We start from the raw sequence: 21,711 nt of genomic DNA, 5'->3' as shown, positions 1-21,711 counted from the left end.
TAACTTTTGAATGGTTGGAGCTAGGGCTTTCATACTTCACACATATATAATCCTTGTGACAAGACCTTCCTTTGAATACCAATGACTTTGACCTTTTGACCTTGACCTAGGAGTTTGACCTACTTTTGAAAAACTTTAACCTTGGCCATAACTTTTGAATGGTTGGTGCTAGGGCTTTCATACTTCACATATGTAATCCTTGTGACGAGATCTTCCTTTGGATACCAGCCACTTTGACCTTGACCTTGACGTTTGACTTTTATTTAAAAAACTTTAACCTTCACCATAACTTTTGAACAGTTGTATCTAGGTCTTTCAAATTTCACAGGTGTTTTCCTCGAGACAAGATCTTTCTTTGGGTATCAACATTTTTTATCTTTTGGCCTGGATTTTGACTTGCATTTGAGAAACTTTAACCTTCGACATAAGCTGCCATACGGGGGCATAGTGTTTCACAAACACATCTTGTTACATGTACGTATATGGCGATAAATCTTCATTCCACAATGATACTTTACCTGCTGATTTTTCTTCATTAAACGGTGATACTTCGCCATCATCTGCTCATAATTTGTCTTATTTCAAATGCTGATACTTCAGACCTTATAATGAATTATTTTTTTTAATAGATTACCTTGAAAAATATGCTGATTTTTTGACATTATATGCTGATATAAGATTAATCGAATATGCACTTTTTAATTTTGTAATTTCAGATTATATTTATGTGGTATTTTATTTTGCAACTCTTTATTTTGCTTTTATCAACAAAATAACAGCGAAATTATTTGCGATTTTTCTTCACAAACGACCTCGCGATCGCGAGAGAATGACGCAAGCGAGGTATATACATTATTTGTTTTAAATACAGTATGTAAATATGTTCATTTTTGTCCTGGAGACTGTAATTTGGACTCGTGGGAAAGAAATTTCCAGATTCGAAGGTTTCAGTGTTACCATAAATGTAGTTCAAACAATTAATCTATTAGATACGAAGAAGTAAATATGAAGATAATTATTATAGACTCAGGCTGCATTTTCATTAACTTTGTAACCATTTTTCCTGTAATTTATTGAGGCTTTCAATTTATACAATATCACAAGCATCCTAACTTTGGCTAAGAACAGACCCGTTGTAAGGATGTAAAAAGAGTAGGGATGTCAAAATATTTATTTTTCTTAGTCGATTATTCGATTGCATTATTCGAACGATAGTCGAATATTCGGAACATTTTCTGAAAATAAAATTTTATTTCAAACTTCACTGGTACATGACGCATTTATAACTCAAAAACCCTTAATCTATTTAAAAAGTAACAAAAAAAATTAATGCAGCGTAACGTTGGATAGCAAGATTATATGATAAAATTTAGAAATCTAATATTCCCAAATTCATGATTCCCCATCAATCGAATTCATAAATTGGTCTGTACATGCACTTAGTTTTTATTTTAGTTAGCATTCAAAATTTGCTAGTCGATATTTTTTTAAAGCTTATTGTGAAATAAATTGGGGGGGGGGGGTAATCTCACACTATCCAAACGCCAGGTGGCTGTTAAATTGATAAGCAGTTAGTTACTGTTTATTCATTTATTGATTGTTCTGGCTATCAAAATGTCCTTAATTATGAACAATTTAAGAGCCATTCTCTGTAACGACTTGAACTTTTATATAGGAGCTGTGGCACGCATAGTCTTAGAATTTCTCCAAACTCTCTATGATAAAAGTCTTTGATACCGTAAACTCAAATCAGGCAGAAATTGGTTGCTACGTGTCATGGTTACCATGGTAACATGTCCTAAAGTTTAAAAAATGGCATTTTTCAACATGTTCAAAGTCCCACAGTTAACGTTTGCAGCAAAGCAAACAAGTGGCAATGATTGTTTCTGAAAGTTGAAGGCCTGATGTATTAAATGCATGATAAACATGTTTGGTAAATCAACTATAACATACGTTACTATGGAAACAAAGTATTCAGAAGTAATAATTTTGCTCATTTAATTTTATAAAATCATAAACTTAAGAATGAAAAAAAAATATAGGTTGAAATGCAAGCAAATGATAGACAAGAGATCCTTGTAACATATACCAAGGACGAAATATGATATTTCTCACAGGTTGGCAATGGTTGCCATGGTTTTAATACCAAGAAGGGATTGTAAATTTACTCTCTTAGTGTTTAAATCTAATCCTATCTTTTTAAAAAGCATATTTTTATATAAGTAATGATCAATTTTTAAAGACGTTCATGTGACCCTAATTTTCACATTTCAAAAAATTCAAATTCAATTCTTTAAATAGAGCGTTGCTATGGAAATAAGCCGAAAAAATATGCATAAAAATCTGAAAAAAATTATGTTTCCTTGGATACGTACCCTTGTATGTAGATTCCCAAAACTTTTATGATTGATAATTATGAACAACTAACCTGACTTTCAATTTTGACTCCCACCCAATCTCGAACTGGATGCAAAAAGCTGGCACATAGGGTTTTATATTGATATAAAATTAACAAAATCGAACATTTTCTGTTCTTGGTTACCATAGCAACAGTGTTGTATTTTTCAACAAACGTTATCAATATATGATATTCAACTTTAGTTCTACCAGATAAGTACTATTCAGGGTGAGTCAGATAATATGTTTCTTGAATAAAAGGTAAGTAAATTCCTAAGGCAGCAAAAAATATCACTTTAAACAACTGGTACATTGTTTCCATGGTTACACTGCAAAGTAACAATTAATCCCAATTCTTCTTATGTTGTCGGTGTTGCTAGGTCCTAAGGATGTATATGTGCCAGTCATGAATTTTATCGATTTTCCGGAAGATAGTAGCATTAACCCAATCTTAGCAACATATTTTGCATGGTTACACTGTGTTACCATGGCAACCCTGAAAGTTATTTTTAGAATAATATTGCCAATACCTAATTACTTAAGGTCAAATATTTTTATTGTTTTTTCTTAGGTTGTTGATTGAGTTTGATCATTTAACACCTATCATTAGTGAATATTGAGCGTTTTTCTGCATTTTTCAGCATCTAAATGTATTCCAAATGTACCCATGGTTACCACTTACTTAGAGATAAATTCTAAATAGTTTCTTTAGAGCATAAGTGGCAACAAGGTGTCAAATTTTTGTGAGAATGGTTTCTTTGTTTTTCTTAGTCTTTATTAAGGCTTAATAAAGATTCAAAGTAAGTGAAAATCTCAATTTTTCCAACTTTTCTGCCTGTTACCATGGCAACCAAGACATATAGCAACGAAATTTTATTTGAAATATTTATCTGGTGTCAAGTTGTAATAATGGGCAAAGTTTCATCAAAATCAGTGACCATGCGTGGCAAAGAAGTTTAAGTGGTTACAGAGAATCGCTATTAAAATGCAAGCAAATTGTTCTAATAATTATCGAAGCGTCAAAACATGTCACATGTTCCTCTCATTTGAGCAATCTTAAAATAAAAGATAATTGGTACATCGTATAAAATCAAGTCCAATTAATTATTTTACAAACAAAGCCCAGATATATATTGATGGTTGATTTATTACAAAAACAACACAAGCAGTAACTGGTAGATAATTAATTCTCGCGGTAGCGAAGCATTTATAATTACTGTACTTTCTATACGCACATGGAAAATCAAGTCTTTTTGGTAGAGGAAAATTATCTTATCAACTGTCTCCGAGGAAAGACGGTTTCTCAATTTTGAAATGAGAATTCCATATCGTTATCATTCTTTTATTGCATTTTTTTTTAAATTATAATATTCGAATGTCGTTTCATTATTCGATCGTCGGTCCATTCGACTGACAGTCGAATAGTCGACTATTCGTTGACATCCCTAAAAAAGAGGGAGGTGGGATTGGGGCAACTTTCCAAAATAATCTGACAAGCCAAAAAAATCTAAATAACTCCTAGAATTTTCCAGTGCTCGGCCTTACAGCGGCAAAAGGGGGGGGGGATCTTAAGGAAAATTTACTATTGCAAAATACCACACTCAGAGTGTACCATGTTGTCAAATATAAACGAATTAGTTTTACCCGCTTTAAGCGTTACATACGATGTAATGAATTTACATGTGTATACACAGTACATAAAGGGTCCAATATCAACAATTAAGATATAAAAGTTACAAAAATACACAGAATCCTGATAGAATTTGTTATACATGTATATTGTGAAATCACTAATTTTCGTAGGGGCTCAATTTACCTTGTTTTTGAGATATAAAGAGACCGACAAATTGACAGGTCCACCACGAAATGTAAAATTCTGTTTATATGATATAACTACGCAACAATACTTCATCCACGAATGCAAATCCCCACAAATCCAAAATTTTTCCTTAAACCTTGAAAATATGAAACCACGAAAATATGTGACTAAACAGTATTGTTTATAAAGAGTTTTCTTTTCAATCAGGAGATCGACTTGAAAAAAAAAACATGAAAAGTATTACGTTTTGATATAAATATATTTCCAAAATGTTCTTCTAGTTGTGTCCAAAGCTTTATGTATACTTTTAAATCAAATAACACTATTTTCATTTCAATTTTCATGTGATTTTTAAAAACTGAAATATCTTGCCCATGCAGGTTGTACTTTTATCTATTTCACATTTATATACAGTGTTCAACTCAGGCGAGTACATGTATTCAGTAGTTTTGATAATCAGAAATTCTCAAAATTGCATGAATCATACTTTTTTTCTTGTATTTTCTTGTTAATTATTACAAACCTAATAAATTCAGCGGACAATTAAGGGATACGTGTAATAAACACTATTGAACTCTAGTATTTGACCAGGACTTTACAAGCGAAATAAAACACACCTTTGCCAAGATTTAAATTTGAAAAAAAGTGCTGTTTGGAATTCATGGATAACCATATCGGAAAAAAAAAACATTCCAAAAAATATTTATTTTGTATTGGTTCCTCTCTAGATACAGTAATTGGCAACATTTAGCCATAAAAATTATCTGTAGAACTTCCGTTATGTGATTTTCACATAATGTGATCACCTCTTTGATGCCTTTCTACCTGTGCCTTTCGTGAGGTTTAATTTCCGAGGATTTTTAAATTGATTTCTTAACTATATCATTTCTATTCACAAATGTTCAAAGACGCACCATGAATTGTCAATTTTATTGAATTAATCTCTAGTTTCAATGCCTGAACTATTTCGGCTTCATTAATTGGCTACTATCAGCACAACGATATAGACTTGTATTGGGAAATAGATGCTATCCTTTAGACTTCCATTATATCCTATACACCAACAATATTTTCGTCAAATTCAGGGTTAGCATGCACTTAAGCAGTATTTAATTTTCCACATACATAGAGTTGTTGAGTACAAATAAAAGCAAATACTTTTGAAATGCTAGAAAATTTATACTTTAAAAAAGTAAAACTGTAATTAAACTCACATGTGTTGAAATAAAAGCGAAATGTCTTTATTTAGTTTATACTATTTAACTAATTCAAAAGTATATTTACCTAAGAAATGTTAATCAAATACTGCAAAGCAATTTGGTATTAATTAGAAGTCATGATAAGATCATTTTTTGTGTGTTTGCACCACAGAGTTGGAGAATTTCAGACTATGTCAACAGGGGCTCGGTTGAAATTAATAATCAATGAAACAATAAAAGTTTTACGACTTCCTAAAATCAATAAGAGATATGAAAATACGCTATCCGTGAGCATACATGTATGCTGAAAATATCTCAGAAAAAAATAAAGAGTGTCTTAATAATTCATGGTTAAATAAACCGAACAGGATAGTGCCATACGAGTTTTATATAATTTTTTTTTTAAGTACCAGTATGGGAAAAACGCAAAGCAATATTTCTGTAATGTTTTCTGGAGAACATAGTGGTTTTTATTTCATTGGTTCTAACAGTACAAAAAGTACATTAATAACAAAACTCACCCGTCAAGATTGTACCATCCTTTCACCCATATAGAGTAGCAGGATCATTGATTACTTCGGAACCTGCTCGGGAGTCATTAGCTTTTATGGTAGTGTATTGAAATCATTGATTGCAAGTCATGAACCGACACTCAGCAATATTTACATTTTTACAAAGATATTTGCCCCTGTAATTGCAGAATGAATTATCTATATGCCTCTGCTCCATAAAATCTATATCTATTTAGGTGACAACCCTTTGTTTTATGCTAGGTGACCGGATCCACTCATCTAAGCCACCTTTACTTGTTTTAACCTACAATACGGATATAGATCATATGCATCCGTAGAATTATTGATAATGAAAGAACAATACGCATTTTACCTGTAAATATCAAAATAATGAGTAAATTGATAGCTTTTAATGTATTTTGGGGAAACCTGCATGTTTTTTTTTTTAAATTTAAAGTACAATTGCATTTGAAATTAAGGCCAGTAGTTATTCAATGATTGAGGACTAGGCCTTGAATATTATAATAAAATAGTTTAAAATACCACTTTGAAAATTTGATGAGTAAGATATCGACAATAACACAAAACATTCAGGAAAAATACACCCCGCATGTACTTTTATATATTTATCACTTCCGTAACTATGTACATACAAACAAACAAACAGGAATTTGCTGTAATGTCAACGAATAAACCATGCTCTTTTGTTTCGATTTCCTATTCTAAAAGCAATGACAAAATATGTACGAGAGGGGATTGAAAATATTCCTATGTTGTACTGATTACCCCATCTCTACTGAGCAGACCTGGGGATGCCTGCTTTTGAAATCGACTATCGTCAGCTATTGTAGATCACTAAATTTTCGCGACATCTTATTTTCGCGAGAATTTTCTTTGGTTTTTGTAAGGGAAACAAAATTTTCACAAATTTTGGTTATTGCTCTATATCATCTTTAAAAAGTAGAATTAAAGGCGAGAATGAATTTTTTACGATGAGACGGTCTCGCGTAATTGCACGAAGATAAAGTTCTCGCGAAAAAATTAATTTACGGTATTATTTTGAAAATTGTTCGTCGCATGTGGGTGGATTTAAAACAGGTCAAATACGAAGTAGACAGCATCATATGTTAACAAGCAAATTCAAAAATTGTGGTCCCCCGCTTTCGGTGTCTTGGTTGTTGGGATGCCATTATTTATGGCATATTGTAAATGTCTTGTTTGTGTGTCTTGTCTACAAAAAGACATAAATTATTGAATTAATAACAGCAATGGCAAAGATTACTAGTATAGCTTCTCAAAACTACATCAAACTTCAAGATCAAGATCATGAAGTCAATTATCATAATACAATCCGAAAGGTCTTATCACAAGTAATGCCCATGTGAAAAAAAATATGAAAGCCGTGTCTCTTTTAGAGCATAAAGGTTATGGTCAAGGTTAAATTTCTTATAAGTAGGTGAAACTTCTAGGTCAAGGTCATAAAGTAAACAAGAGGCCCATGCGCCACATCGCTCACCTGAGCACATTGGCTAGGAAAAAAAAGCAAAAATCAGTTTAGTATTGAAAAGTTAACGAAGGGGGAGGGGGTTTGAATTTTAAACTACCTGATGATGCTTTCATATCAGTATAGCAAATGGCATTGCTGTTCTTGAGCAGAAGATTTTTTCCCATATATTCATTTGTAAAAATTTGATCCCCCATTGTGGCCCCACCCTACCCCTGGGGTCCTTCATTTGAACAATTTTCATTCTACGCTACCCAAGGATGCCTCCATATCAATTTTACTAATCATGGCTTTTCTGTTCTTGAGAAAAAAGATTTTTTCCTGTATATTTCTATGTAAAACTTTGATCCCCCAATTGTTGCCCCACCCTACCCCCATAGGGTCATGATTTGAACAAATTTGAATCAACACTACCTGAGGATGCTTCCATATAAATATAACCAATCATGGCTTTGCTGTTCTTGAGAAGAAGATTTTAAAAGATATTTTCCTATATATTTCTATGTAAAACTTTTATCCCCCATTGTGGCCCCAACCTACCCCCGGGGGTCATAATTTGAACAAACTTGAATCTACACTACCTGAGGATGCTTCCATATAAATATGACCAATTATGGTTTTGCTGTTCTTCAGAAGAAGATTTTTAAAGATGTTTTCCTATATATCTCTATGTAAAACTTTGATCCCCCATTGTGGCCCCATCCTACCCCGGGGGTCATGATTTGAACAAACTTGAATCTACACTACCTGAGGATGCTTCCATATAAATATGACCAATTATGGCTTTGCTGTTCTTAAGAAGAAGATTTTGTAAGATATTTTCCTATATATTTCTATGTAAAACTTTGATCCCCCATTGTGGCCCGCCCTACCCCGGGGGTCATGATTTGAACAAACTTGAATCTACACTACCTGAGGAAGCTTCCATATAAATATGACCAATCATGGCTTTGCTGTTCTTAAGAAGAAGATTTTTAAAGATATTTTCCTATATATTTCTATGTAAAACTTTGATCCCCCATTGTGGCCCCAACCTACCCCCGGGGGTCATGATTTGACCAAACTTGAATCTACAATACCTGAGGATGTTTCCACATAAGTTTTATCTTTCCTGGCCCAGTGGTTCTTGAGAAGAAGATTTTTAAATGATGCCATTATTTTTTCACTAATTCCTGATTATCTCCCCTTGAAAGATGGCGTGGCCCTTCATTTGAACAAACTTGAATCCCCTTTACCCTAGAATACTTTGTGGCAAGTTTGGTTGAATTTGGCCCAGTGGTTCTTGAGAAGAATTCGAAAATGTGAAAAGTTTACAGACGGACAGACGGACGGACGGACAGACGTACGACGGACAAAATTTGATCAGAAAAGCTCACTTGAGCCTTCGGCTCAGGTGAGCTAAAAATGATATACTTTTCTGAAAGACGTTGTCATAAATAATGTACACGTAGAAATATGAAAGCTGTATCTTCTCCCATTCAAACGTTATTACAAATGTAAAATTAATCTGAAAAGAGATTGTAGGTTAAACATTAAGCTCAAGGTCACGAGGTCAGAAACGGAAAGGTCTTGAAACAGGTAATGCACATGTAGTATGTAAATGCCATATCTACTCTAAATCAAAAGTTATTAGCAATGTTAAAATTTTTGAAAATTATGTCAAACTTCAAGGTCAAGGGGTTAAAAATCAAAGAACATTTGGAAATGCTTGCCACAGGTAATGCCTGTGTCAAATACGAATGCCGTATCTTCGCTCCTTTAAAAGTTAGGCACATTGAGAAAATGTTTGAAAATAGGTCAAACTTAAGGTGAAGGTCATGGGGTCAAATATAGCACATTCAGAAACATTTTGACACAGATAAAGCAATTGTCAAACATGAATGCTCTTTCATAAGTCGTTAAAAAGGAATCACCCAAGATTAAAATTTTTGAAAAGTAGGTCAAACTTCAAGGTCACGAGGTCTAAAATTATAGTATATTTGGAAAGGTCTTGTAACAGATAATGTAATATTAAATATGAAAGCCCTATCTCTTCTAAATCAAAAGTTAAAAGCAAAAGATAAAATTTTTGAAAAGTAGGTCAAACTTCAAGGTCAAGGTCACAGGGTCAAAGGTCATAGTACATTTAGAAAGGTCTTATCAAAGGTAATATACATGTGTAATATAAAAGCCCTGTCTTTTCCTTTTCAAAAGTTATGACCAATTTAAAGTTATAATAATAGTTTTGAAATGTAAGTCAAACTTCAACGTCAAGGTCACGGGGTCAAAAATCATAGTATATTAGGTCTTTTCATAGGTAATAATGTTCATGTAAAATATTAAGCCCCATTTCTTCTCATTCAAAAGTAATGACTAAGGTTAAAGTTTTTATGACAGACTGACGGACAGACTGACAGACGATTGAGATTTAATGTCCACTCGCTTTCGCGAAAGTGGGGGACAAAAAACAACTGTGGGAGAAAAAAGAACTCACAGAATTCAAATAAAGCGTTTAATCTGACACTGCATGCAAAATTCATGTATCTAAAAATAAGAATAATCATATTTCCTACTTAGTACTGAATCATTTCTACATAATCAATCAACATAGCCACGTCATCACCGTGCCACGTGGGTAACCAGCTACCCCTGTGTTCCCAGAAGTCCCTCATAGGGTGAGAGGAATCTCCATGCCAAGGTTTGGGTGTGTTATACTGGGCGATGTCCGGGAAGTACCCACCTCCTACTGCCACATTGAGGAGAAGATGGAACTAAATTACGGAAAACAAAAGTAACAAGTAAAATACTCTATTAAGTTTAATTCATACTGTGATAAAACTTCGAAAAACGAGTATAATTTTAGAAAGCAGTCATTTCCTCTCTATTATAGGTGCCATTTTCAACATAAACTACTTCTTGAGATATCGCCCGGAAACGAATGCATGTATTACACAGAGACAGAATGTATGAATTTACGACCTTGACCTTTAACCTTTTGACCTCAAAATCAATAGGCGTCTTCTTCAGACCACAGGAGTTATGTAAATTTCATTGCGAAAGCTCAAAGGCTTCTCGAGATATCGCGCGGAAACGAAAGTTTTAAAACAGATAGAATTTATGACTTTGACCTTTTGACGTCAAAATCAATAGGGTTCTTCTTTAGGGCATAGGGAGTTGTTATGTAAAATTTCATTGCGAAAGCTCAAAGGCTTCTTGAGATATCGCGAGGAAACGAAAGTGTTACAGACAGAAATACAGACGGACGGACAGCTGGACCAAAATTAATATCCCCCACTTTCAGTGACAGCGGGGGACAAAAAGTAACAACGTAAAAACATTATCTTCCCAAATTAAGTTCGGAAACATAGTTAAGCAGCAATATATGAATATTTTATGAGATGAACATGTCACTTAGTCGATAGGTAAATCATAATTACTTTAACTTGTACGCATATAAAATATACAGCTGACAAGAATTCTATTTATTGACTGGCAAATGAGCCTGAAAAAAGAAAACAAGCATTCTGAGAGAATTGCATTAGCAATACTAGTCCCCTACCGGCAAGTGTAATCTGGTTCCAGCTAAAAATTGAAAATGCCATAATTCCGTAAAAAATCAATGAGAGGGACGAAATGCGAACTTGATCTATAACTGATCAAGGTTTAGTTACCTGCCAAACATCAGCTCAATATCTGCAAGCGTTTAGAAAAAAACCCTGAAAAATTCAAATGGTCGTAATTCCGTCAAAAATCATTGAAGCGGAACGAAATGCAAACTTCATCTGTAATTCATCTAGATACACTCACATACCAAATTTCAGCTCAATATCTGCAAGCGTTTAGAAAAAAAGTGCGGAAAACCAAGTGGGACAGAAAGACAGACAGAGGGACAGCTAGACGGACAGACAGATGGGCAGACAGACGGACGGACAGACTCAGAGGAAACCTATAGTCCCCTCCGGTTTCACCGGTAGGGGACTAATAACTCCATACCACACAAGCAAATACTTTCACCAGCAATTACTTTACATTTCCGGCAAATTTAAAGGGATATAAGAATTCTGTTTCAGATATAGATATTCACTCACAGGTTGATCAAAAGGTGCATTATGTGAATTTCCCCAGATGTTGTGTCCTGAGAAATGTGCCCAGTTCCAGAATCCTTGTGCTGGAGTGTCTACACGCAGGATTTCTTGATTGTCAACATATGTTCTGCAATAGATTGATGGAAGACTTAAGTCAGAGAATCAATGTAAAAAAAAAAAAACAAGAGGCCCAAGGGCCTTAACGGTCACCTGAGTAAAATACAACAATTTAGAGGATCCATAGAGTATTAAAATGAAATGAAAGGTGAAGCTTTGTTGCCCAAAACCAAGAAAAATAGGGTGATCAGGATCAACAAAATAATTAGTCTACTATTCATTAACAGTTCATAAATTAGGTTCTAATCTGTTCCCCATTTATCACTATCACCATATAGTATATTAACAAACTATCAGTGCTTTTGTACTATTTTAATTCCTTGTTGTAATCTCTAACATTGGCCTCTCTTGGTCTTTGATGAACATTTAATAAGACAAGTTATTTTTGTCTCATTTTTATTTATCTATTACTTACAAGTCCACATGATCATTAAAACTATGAAAATACTTTTTGTATTATACAATAAAAATTCTTGCATAATTCTCTTATTCTATTAATTTTTCAAGTACATTATTTACAATGATTAATTATCAAAAGTAAACGGCAAAGGGGAATAACTCCTCTCAGTAGAATGCAAATTAATTGAGCCCTGGCTAGGACAAGAACACTTGACCAAATGGTCCAGATGTTCAAAAATCTGGTAAAAATACCCTTCCTTATTACAACTTTTACACTTTTTGCCTCTGATATGCCCAAGTGCAGAGAAGATTTAAAGAAATAATGCATTTTCACTACAGATTCACTATATTATCAATAGAGCCCCCCCCCCCCCTTCACCACCGAGAAACACCAGAGCCTCTCACCCTGGGACCAGAAGTTTCAAGTTTGCTCATCATAAGTAATCACTTTGTTTAACTGCTTAATATTAAGGAGCAGACAGGATTATTTAATAGAATTAATGCATTTTCACTACATTATCAACAGCCCCACCCTTATACCAGCACATCTGACCCAGGGGTCATGCAATTCACTACTCTGGAAGAAGCACTCTTGCTCATCATAACTATATACTTAGCTTCTTTCCTTTTTAACCAGAAGCAGAAAAGAATATTTTCAAAGAAATTTTGATTTTTCACTATATAATCAATAGAGCCCCCACCCCCCCACCCCCACCTTTTGACCAGAACCCTTGACCCTGGGGCCATGAAATTCACAATTTTAGAAGAGGCATCCTTGCATATCATAACAATGTACTTAGTTTGTTTAAATAGTACCCAGGGGCAGAGAAGAAGATTTTCAAAGAAATAATTCACCTTCACTGTAGGAGCTATATAGCCCCACCCTAGCACAAGAACCCCTGTCCCTGGGGCCATGAATTTCACAATTTTGGAAGAAGTGTCCTGGCTTATCGTAACAATGTACTTAGTTTGTTTAAATAATACCCAGAAGCAGAGAAGAAGATTTTTAAAGCATTAATGCATTTTCACTATATAATAAATAGAGCCCCGCCTAACATCAGAACCCCTGACTCAGGGGCCATGAAATTCACATTTTTTTTAGAGTTACTCTTGCTTATCATAACTATGTATTTAATTTGTTTAAATAATACCCAGGAGTAGAGAAGAAGATTTTCAAAGGAATAATGCACTTTCACTATATGAACTATATAGCTCCCCCCTCCCCCCCCCCCCCAGCACCAGAACCCCTTACCCTGGGGCTATGAATTTCACAATTTTGGTAGAGTCACTCTTGCTTATCATAACTATGTATTTAATTTGTTTCAATAATACCAAGGAGAAGAGAAGAATATTTTTAAAGAAATAATGCACTTTCACTTTATGATCTATATACCCCCCCTCCCCCCAGCACCGGAACCCCTGACCCTGGGGCTATGAATTTCACAATTTTGGTAGAGTCACCCTTGCTGATCATAACTCTGTATCTAATTTGTTTAAATAATACCCAGGAGTAGAGAAGAAGATTTTCAAAGAAATAATGCACTTTCACTATATGATCTATATAGCCCCACCCTAGCACCAGAACCCCTGACCCTGGGGCCATGAATTTCACAATTTGGTAGAGTCATCCTTGCTTATCATAACTATGTATTCAATTTGTTTCAATAATACCCAGGAGTAGAGAAGAAGATTTTCAAAGAAATAATGCACTTTCACTATATGATCTATATAGCCCCGCCCTATCACCAGAACCCCTGACCCTGGGGCCATGAATTTCACAATTTTGGTAGAGGGCTCAATGCTTATTATAATCATGTCAACAGTTTGACTGCTTGATGTCCAGGAGTAAAGAAGAAGATTTTTAAAGATTGCATTAATTTTGATGGTTTTAGCCCCACGCCTCAGGCCCCAGGGGGGTAGGGACCATGAAATTCATTTTTGTTCCCCTTCATACATAGATGCCATATGCAAAAATTGGCTGAAATTGGTTCAGCGGTTTCAGAGAAGAAACTGAAAATGTTCAAATGTTAACACACGACGCACGACGGACGACGCACGACGACGGACGAAAACAGATAGCAATAGGTCACCTGAGTGACTCAGGTGACCTAAAAATTATAATTTAAAATACCTATTTTTGATGATATAAAATGTATTTTGCTTTGACCAAATTTCTATGTGTATTCATTTGAAATCATACTTTAAAATCTTTAACTTTTACCACCTTATTTGCCTTAATTCGCGGAGCAATCACCGAAATTATACTACTTAGGGATAATGAGCCAAATCTATCACGATTTCTTGCGCAAAACAATTTAACGAACTTTAAATGAGATCTGCTAAAGAACTAAAAGTTAAATTTACAAGAGACCTATGGATCACAACGCTCGCCCGAGTCACTATGGTCCCGCTATTCTTCTTCAGTAGATTTACCCCTATATACCGTATAACGGGTATTTTCTGCCGTTGTCCAATTTTTGCGGAATTCTGTGGATAGGACAAATCCGCGAAAATTACAATCGCAAAATATTTTTTTCAATATTCATTCAGGTATTTTGTACATGCAATTATGATAAGTGGTGCGTATGTCTGGCAGGGTTCTCATTGACGTAAGAACCTGCGTACTGGACACTGCAAAATTAATTGGAACGCAAGGTTTTTAAAATCGATGACTCCGCAGATTCATGAGTGGCCACATCCTCGTTAGCGAAAAAATTCGGGTGTCATCGAATTTCGAAGATTTTAGATGTCAGGATTTGTCCAAAACATATTGAATCAATCCCTTCCTAGCTGTAAATAATATCAATTAAATAAGTTGATACAAAAACATCTTTACTTGTACCTATTTCGCAATTATTAGTCCAAACACCGATAGCTGCAAACAACACATAGTAGTTTTTCTTTTTTAAACATGTGTTTTATATTGAGACAATAATTACTGCTTGTATATACACAATGTGGCTCGATTGTCTCGTGAATTTCATCTAATGCATAAGACTGACAGGATCAGGATTAGTTACGCCTCAATGCACATGGCACCTGTGATTGTTAACCGTCAACTTTTGGATACTTCATTATGCAACTGTTTGTTTTCGCTTAAAATATAAACACCAAATTAATTTTGATGGCTGTTAACTAGAAATGTATTTTAGAATATGGCTTGGATGCATTTATTATCATTATCTACATATATTTAAATACTAGTATTTTAATATATCGCATAAAACGTCTGTTAGAATAAAGATTTGTATTGTTGTTTGGGTGGAATGACACTGCATTAATTCATTTCAATTGGTACTCGAAATATTTTTACAAAAACTAACTAAAAGATAGTAGTTTAATTAAGCATAATAGCTTAATAACAGTTTTCATGCACCTTTGATCAATATGTCTTAATGAATTTATAAAACGAAAACATAATAGCGTTCTGATAATTCATAAAGTTTAGTGCATGATCATACCCGTAAATAAATTTTTGCGGTATAGTTCAACCGCAGCAATTGAAAACGCAGAAATTAATTTGCAACCTTTTAGGGGTTAAATCGCAAAAATTTCCAACCGCAGAAAATACCCGTTATACGGTATTTATATTCAAATCTTCGATCACATATGGTGGTCCCACTCTACCCCAGGGGTAATGATTTGAACAAAATTGAATCAACACTACCTGAAGATCACAATATAAAAATTACTAATACATTTGATGTTCTTGAGAAGATTTATAAAGATCTTTCCTATATATCCCCATGTTAATCTTTGAACACTTGTAGCCTCGCCCTATCCCCCGGGGATATGATCTCAACAAACTAAATTTTAAATACCTGAGGATGCTTCAGTACAGATATGACTTATCATGAAGAACCCCCCCCCCAAGATTTTACCTCTGTATTCTTGTGTAAAACTTTGATCGCCCATTGTGGCCCCATCCAATCATTGAGGTCATGATTTGAACAAACTTGAATCAACAATATCTGAGGATGCTTCCATATAAATATACATAATCAAGGCTTTCCTGTTCTTGAGAAGAAGATTTCGAAAGATTTTTCAATATACTCCTATGTAAAATTTTGAACCCATTGTGGCCTCGCCCTCCCTCCCCTCTCCCGGGAGGCATGTTTTGAATAATCTTGAATGTACACTATTTAATAAAGCTTTCACATAAGTTTAATCTTTTCTGGCCCAGAGGTTCTTGAGAAGAAGGTTTTTAAATTACCCAACCCAATTTTTACTATTTCTTAAGTATATGACCTTGAAAGACGGTGTGGTCCATCATATGAATAAATTTTAATTATCTTTATCAAAGGATGCTTTGTGGCAAGTTTTGTTGAAATTGGCCCAGTGGTTCTTGAGAGAAAGTCGAAAATATAAATAGTTTATAGACGTTATAGACCACGGACACCATTCGACTAAATATCTCACATGAGCCTTTTGCTTAGGTGAGCTAAAAACAAAAGGGTTCGGAGGTTTGAATATGTACTGACAACTAACATTTTGCCTAATCTTCATCCGTTCTGGCTTAAGTTACGGTGATTCTGAAAATGGCAAAATTCAAAACCTTGGATATGTACATGGGTAAAAGGAAAATGAATTATTCAAAATGCATTTTGACAAACTTTGATAGCTGTCGCCGTATGCCGAGGAAAACACCTTGTGCAGAAATACACAATGAATAGAATTAAAACAGGTTTTACAAGGTTCAAGGCGAGATCTTCAACCAAGTTTAACCTATTTGTCGGTTTCATGTGGGCTTTTAGTTATGCTCATAAAATCTTTCTAAAAACAGCTTACCAACATGCTCGTGAGACACATGGTTTTTTATATAAGCTTCGAATTATGATAATTGACCTGAAGCATTTTAACTTCATCAACTATATTCGAAATAGATAATATCCCTTTACTATAAAGTGCTTACACTATATGACGTTCATTCCAATCCAGTGAGTAAGTATGCCATCCGAACCAGTCTCCGTGCCTGAAAGAAGGTATAGTGTACTTACTTGAGCGAAATACTGAGACTGAAAATTATTTTTTTCTTGGCCAATTACAAATTAATATATAACACAGTTTCAATAAAATCCTCCTTACTTTCCTTTGTGAGTGAGATAATAGGCATTATGTCCGCTGTCAGGTCCCCAGTGTAATGTGGACGCAACGTAACCAACACCATGGTTGGATCCACCCTCCATCACTCTTAGATTTCCTGCAAATACAAACGAATAAAGTCATGCCTCTACGAGACGATTTGTCAAACATTTGCTGTCCACAGTCATAATTTGACAGTGTCTTGTGCAAAAATTATTTAAAGAGAGAGAAGTTATTTTAGGTTTTCTGAAGTACCCTACTTCCTATAATCACGAAATCTTCACAAGAACGAGAGAGTGGCTATTATTTCTAACGATTCTTCAGTTTATGAATTCTGGTAGCTAGGCATACATGCAATAATACAAAGTGATCTTGTAAATGAATTTAAATAACAACCTCTTGATTCCATCATGTCGATTTCGCCAGATCGAGGCCAGGTACCGTAATGTCTGTCACGTGACAACATCCATATTGCTGAAAAAGGTGGTATTATAATTAAATGTATATATCCACATACTAGTATTCTATTTTAAATTTCCATAAAAAGATAAATGATTGCACGTGTAATGTTATTGTATAATTAATAAATTATTATCTTTTGTTTCCTATGCTGCTAATTTTCCTAATATTTACACCTTTCGTTCATGTAGTAAAGAATATGTGTGAACTACGAAAGAAAGAATTTGTCTATGGTCTTTTATGTTGCATATTTTTTTATTTGAAATAATTTTTGAGGCACACTAATTTGCTATTCATATCTAGAATTTTGAGAATCATGTCAATTGATTAAGGTATGGTACCAGAAACTGTATATATATATATATATATATATATATATATATATATATATATATATATATATATATATATATATATATATATATATATATATATATATATATATTAGTCTCTAATATTTAACAGATTCAATTTTTTGAAGAAAAAAAAAAAACATGGCTTGAAGACATGTAAGAAGGATGCTTTCATATACACAGTGTTACAGCATTAATGAATACATTCAATATAACTGACAATTTTTAAGGTTACAAATGTTTGCAAACCAATATTCATGACGTCAACCTCTAACATTTTACACCAAATATTCAATTTATCTGGAATAAAATTGATACTACTACTTCAGACAAAATAATGTAAATCAGATGTATTATTGTTCCAAAATGCCAAGAAAGCACTGCTAATTCAATTAATATAAAACTTTTTTTGTATCCCATTACTTTTAGGAATAACTACAAGAATCTTTTATTGAGATATATTACCTGGCCAGGTCCAGTCTCCTTTGGAAATACGAGCTCGAACGTTGACACGTCCATATCTGATAGAAGCGTGTGACGTCACTTTTCCTGACATAATTGGCGGGAGAATTTCCTGCCCAAATGATGTTCTGTCACAGCCCCAGTTAACACTGTTTGTACATGTGTGCCAGAGACCTGTAAAAACGGAACTTTGAAAACCAACGTGTACGTGTATACCTGTTGGAATATTTCTATCAAATGTTTGTTGGAAAAGATTATATTCAAAAATCAACTTACTATTTACGTCCATTCGCCCATGGTAAAGTTTACCCTCATCAAAAGCATGATGATCTACAGTTAAAGTCTAAAAATACAACAGCTTGATATAAATCCAGAGCATATGAAAATGTTAATGATATACATGTATGTTATTTTAAAAGCCTTATGTCTCTAAGGTATAAAGTCTTGCAATAAATCAAAATTTTGCGTCCAGGATACTTTTTTATGAATTTAAAATGTATTTTAAATTCATAACTTTTTTTAAATGAATGATCCTTGAAAAACTATATTATTTATTTCAAGACTTTTTTTTTAAATTAATATTATTGATAGCGATGTGTCAATTGCCCTAGTTACCGACTAAGAACAACATACCGGTTTAAGATAAAGGTATCCATTTGCTGCATAAACATTCTCGGGTGTGTACACCTGAAATTCTCCGTTCTAAAAAAAGATTAAATTTATTGTAATTGAAATACGGAATTGTTTTAAGCATATATTATTCAATAAATACATATATTGTGACTGGGTATGTCATTCGCCCCCTCCCTATACATTATATGAAATGTTTGAAAATACTCTCTCTTTCAACTCAAAGTAGAATGGACAGAAAAATTAATCCGTTCATCAATAAATATTGAATACATATGATTCTAAAAAAAAGTTTATAGCCATTTACCCCTCCTCCCCAGGAGCTGACTTCTACAGTGTAGGAACCCCTGTTAAATGAGTTGAAATCGTCTCTGAAAACTGTGTACGACCGCTTACTTTTCCTGGGCATGATAAGTCCCCTTGGAACAAGGACAACTGAAATGATCCAAAATTGTCATTTCTCTTCAAATTATACCAGCAGGAAGAATGTGAACAGGGGATGCTCACTCCTCCAAGATCCCACCTCATATGGTTTAGAATTTTCTCTGCTCCTCATTTGTATTGTTTAAATGGGCATTTGAACTTGAATACTGTTCGTTATCTTCATATATTTCATACATGTACATATTCTTTGCAGTAATTGAAATTTATTACAATTTTACAACTTAATTCTTATCATTCTGTCAAAACTGTCATAAAATTCGTGACTGCATGCAGGTAACTAGTATCTGTGAAGTCAATTGCATTATCTGAAACAATCAAATACTATATGATTTCTTAGACTTCGAACCTTTATATAAAATTCCCCAAACCTTTATTCCATTTGGATTCTATCTATTGCTCTCCGTACTCAACAAATGTTTTATATTCTACCAAATCGCCTATCTGAGCATTAGCGTCATGATCCACGTACTCCCAAATGTCGTCATCTGTGTTTAAAGATACAATTTTTACAACAGAAAGCACTGAAAGCAGGCATTGTCATACAGATAAAATTCAACATTGATTAAGAATTTCTGATTCTTGCCATTTTTAGATGTAACTTCATATGTCCTCTCTTCATTCTCTGAGCGTACTGTATAGAGAACCCTCCTTATGCCATCTTCATCTGAATAAACAAAATTGAAATGATTTAAAAAAAAAATATTGCACTTCTTACTTATAAAGCTTTAAAACCTTTCCGCTTGCTCTATCTACTACCAAGAGTAAGTAATCTTTTTCTCTCCTTAAAAACAAATCTATATTCTTCTTGTTAGTACTCAACTATGTGAAATGAGGTACATGTCCTGACTTTTAACTCAAAATCATATTACATGTAATTTTGTAAAAACTCTGCTGTTTGATTGCTATGCTAGTAATCAGACAGCCCTGATTTTGTCTTACAGCATTGATCTCATGTAAAAAAAAAAAAAAAAGAATGATGAATCTCGGCATTAGTTTTTTTTTTCTTTTTTTCTGTGTATGTATATTTAATAATGCATGAATTAAGACTTTGAAAACCAATGTGATTGAATCTATATGTTTTTATTTCATATATACAATAAACAAAGCACAATTGTTACACAAAACTAAATCAAAATAGATTCCTTAAAAAACTTACCTACAATTCCTAATCTAAGACCCGACTCTCCCGTAATGGAGACTTCGGGGTAGAAGTTCTTGGCTGAGGCCACCAAAGCAGCCCAGAGTAGGAGAAAACCTGCACCTTTCATGTTCTTCTCTGCGATTTATGCAGGTGCCTCTTATCATTTATACTAGAGGCAATGACCTTGGTGTTTTATCGTTCGACTTTTTATACTATATATTAACCCAATTCTACCGATATTTTTTTTTCCTGAAATCAGTTGACTGATACTCTTTGAGAAATAAAAATGATCTATCCTAGCCATTGCATCAATAAATTGGTAAAGGTCGCTTGCATTCCTTAAATTTGTATCTCCAACAGTTTTTTACGTTTTACAATTTAAAAATAAAATAGAATCCAAAGAAAATTAGACCTGAAGAAAAAGCATTTATGTCTAGCTCTTGTTAAGACTAAAGATCGTTTTAAAACTTTTGTTGCTTTGACATAAGTTATTCACTTCTTTTCTTTGATCTTGACACTTTAACCAAATGAACATGCAACTCTTGGCAAAATTGCTCCAGAAAGGCAAACTATAGCGTAATTAAGAGCGTAATTTTTCTTGTTAATGTCATGTTCTAAATTTTGAATTCACCGGGTGGGAGGAAATACAAAATTAAGAACATGACAACTAGTTGTCATGTTCTAAATTTTGTATTTTCTCCCATCCAGTAAATTCAAAATTTAGAACATGACATTACAGTAGATTATTTTCCATTGGCATCTGATCCCACCTCTCATGTTTTAAGAGGTCTGTTTTTGCTCTGCTCCCAATATGTATTGTTTCAGTAGACTATTAAGCTTAATTATTGTCTGTTATCTTCATATTTCATGCAAAAACACTAATCAAACAATACAGATTGTGAGCTTAGTAAACAAGTTAAAGTCACCACGTTTATCAAAAACTGAAGTTGTTGATTAGTAAAACAATGTCTTTTTCTAGGAAAACGTTCAAATATGAAACAGGTTTGTCAGACTGTGTATTTTTTATTTCAATTTAATTGGGATTTATCGAATCAATGTAGAAATAAACATAGGTAATCAGAGATTACAGAGCTCACCTCAACGAATGTTGTCTTTAAGTAAGGCAAGT

General features: G+C 33.7%; 1 protein-coding gene across 1 annotated transcript; it reads right to left on the bottom strand.

Moving 5' to 3' along the window:
* Window positions 1-9,908: 9,908 nt before the first annotated feature.
* On the bottom strand, window positions 9,909-19,926 carry LOC133187034 (beta-1,3-glucan-binding protein-like). Its single transcript, XM_061322405.1, has 11 exons — window positions 19,911-19,926; window positions 19,810-19,827; window positions 19,305-19,432; window positions 19,001-19,069; window positions 18,644-18,710; window positions 18,371-18,541; window positions 17,490-17,567; window positions 17,097-17,211; window positions 16,924-16,983; window positions 11,499-11,622; window positions 9,909-10,181 (listed from the first exon to the last, which is right to left on the bottom strand). The coding sequence occupies exons 1-11, from the start codon at window positions 19,924-19,926 to the stop codon at window positions 9,984-9,986; spliced, it is 1,044 nt and encodes a 347-aa protein (XP_061178389.1). The 3' UTR covers window positions 9,909-9,983.
* Between the last annotated feature and the right edge of the window lie 1,785 nt (window positions 19,927-21,711).

The sequence above is a fragment of the Saccostrea echinata genome, unplaced genomic scaffold, assembly GCF_033153115.1.
Source record: "Saccostrea echinata isolate AGI-Se365-2 ecotype Australia unplaced genomic scaffold, CSIRO_AGI_Sech_v1 ptg000014l, whole genome shotgun sequence".
NCBI lineage: Eukaryota > Metazoa > Mollusca > Bivalvia > Ostreida > Ostreidae > Saccostrea > Saccostrea echinata.
Note: the sequence above shows the minus strand (reverse complement) of the source record. Positions and strands in the feature narration are given on the sequence as shown.

Coding starts and splice junctions, on each gene's coding strand:
- LOC133187034 (XM_061322405.1), bottom strand. Junction 18,711..19,000: donor GATACCTTTATCTTAAACCG/GTATGTTGTTCT, acceptor TTGTATTTTTAG/ACTTTAACTGTAGATCATCA. Junction 10,182..11,498: donor ATGCACCTTTTGATCAACCT/GTGAGTGAATAT, acceptor TCCGTAATTTAG/TTCCATCTTCTCCTCAATGT.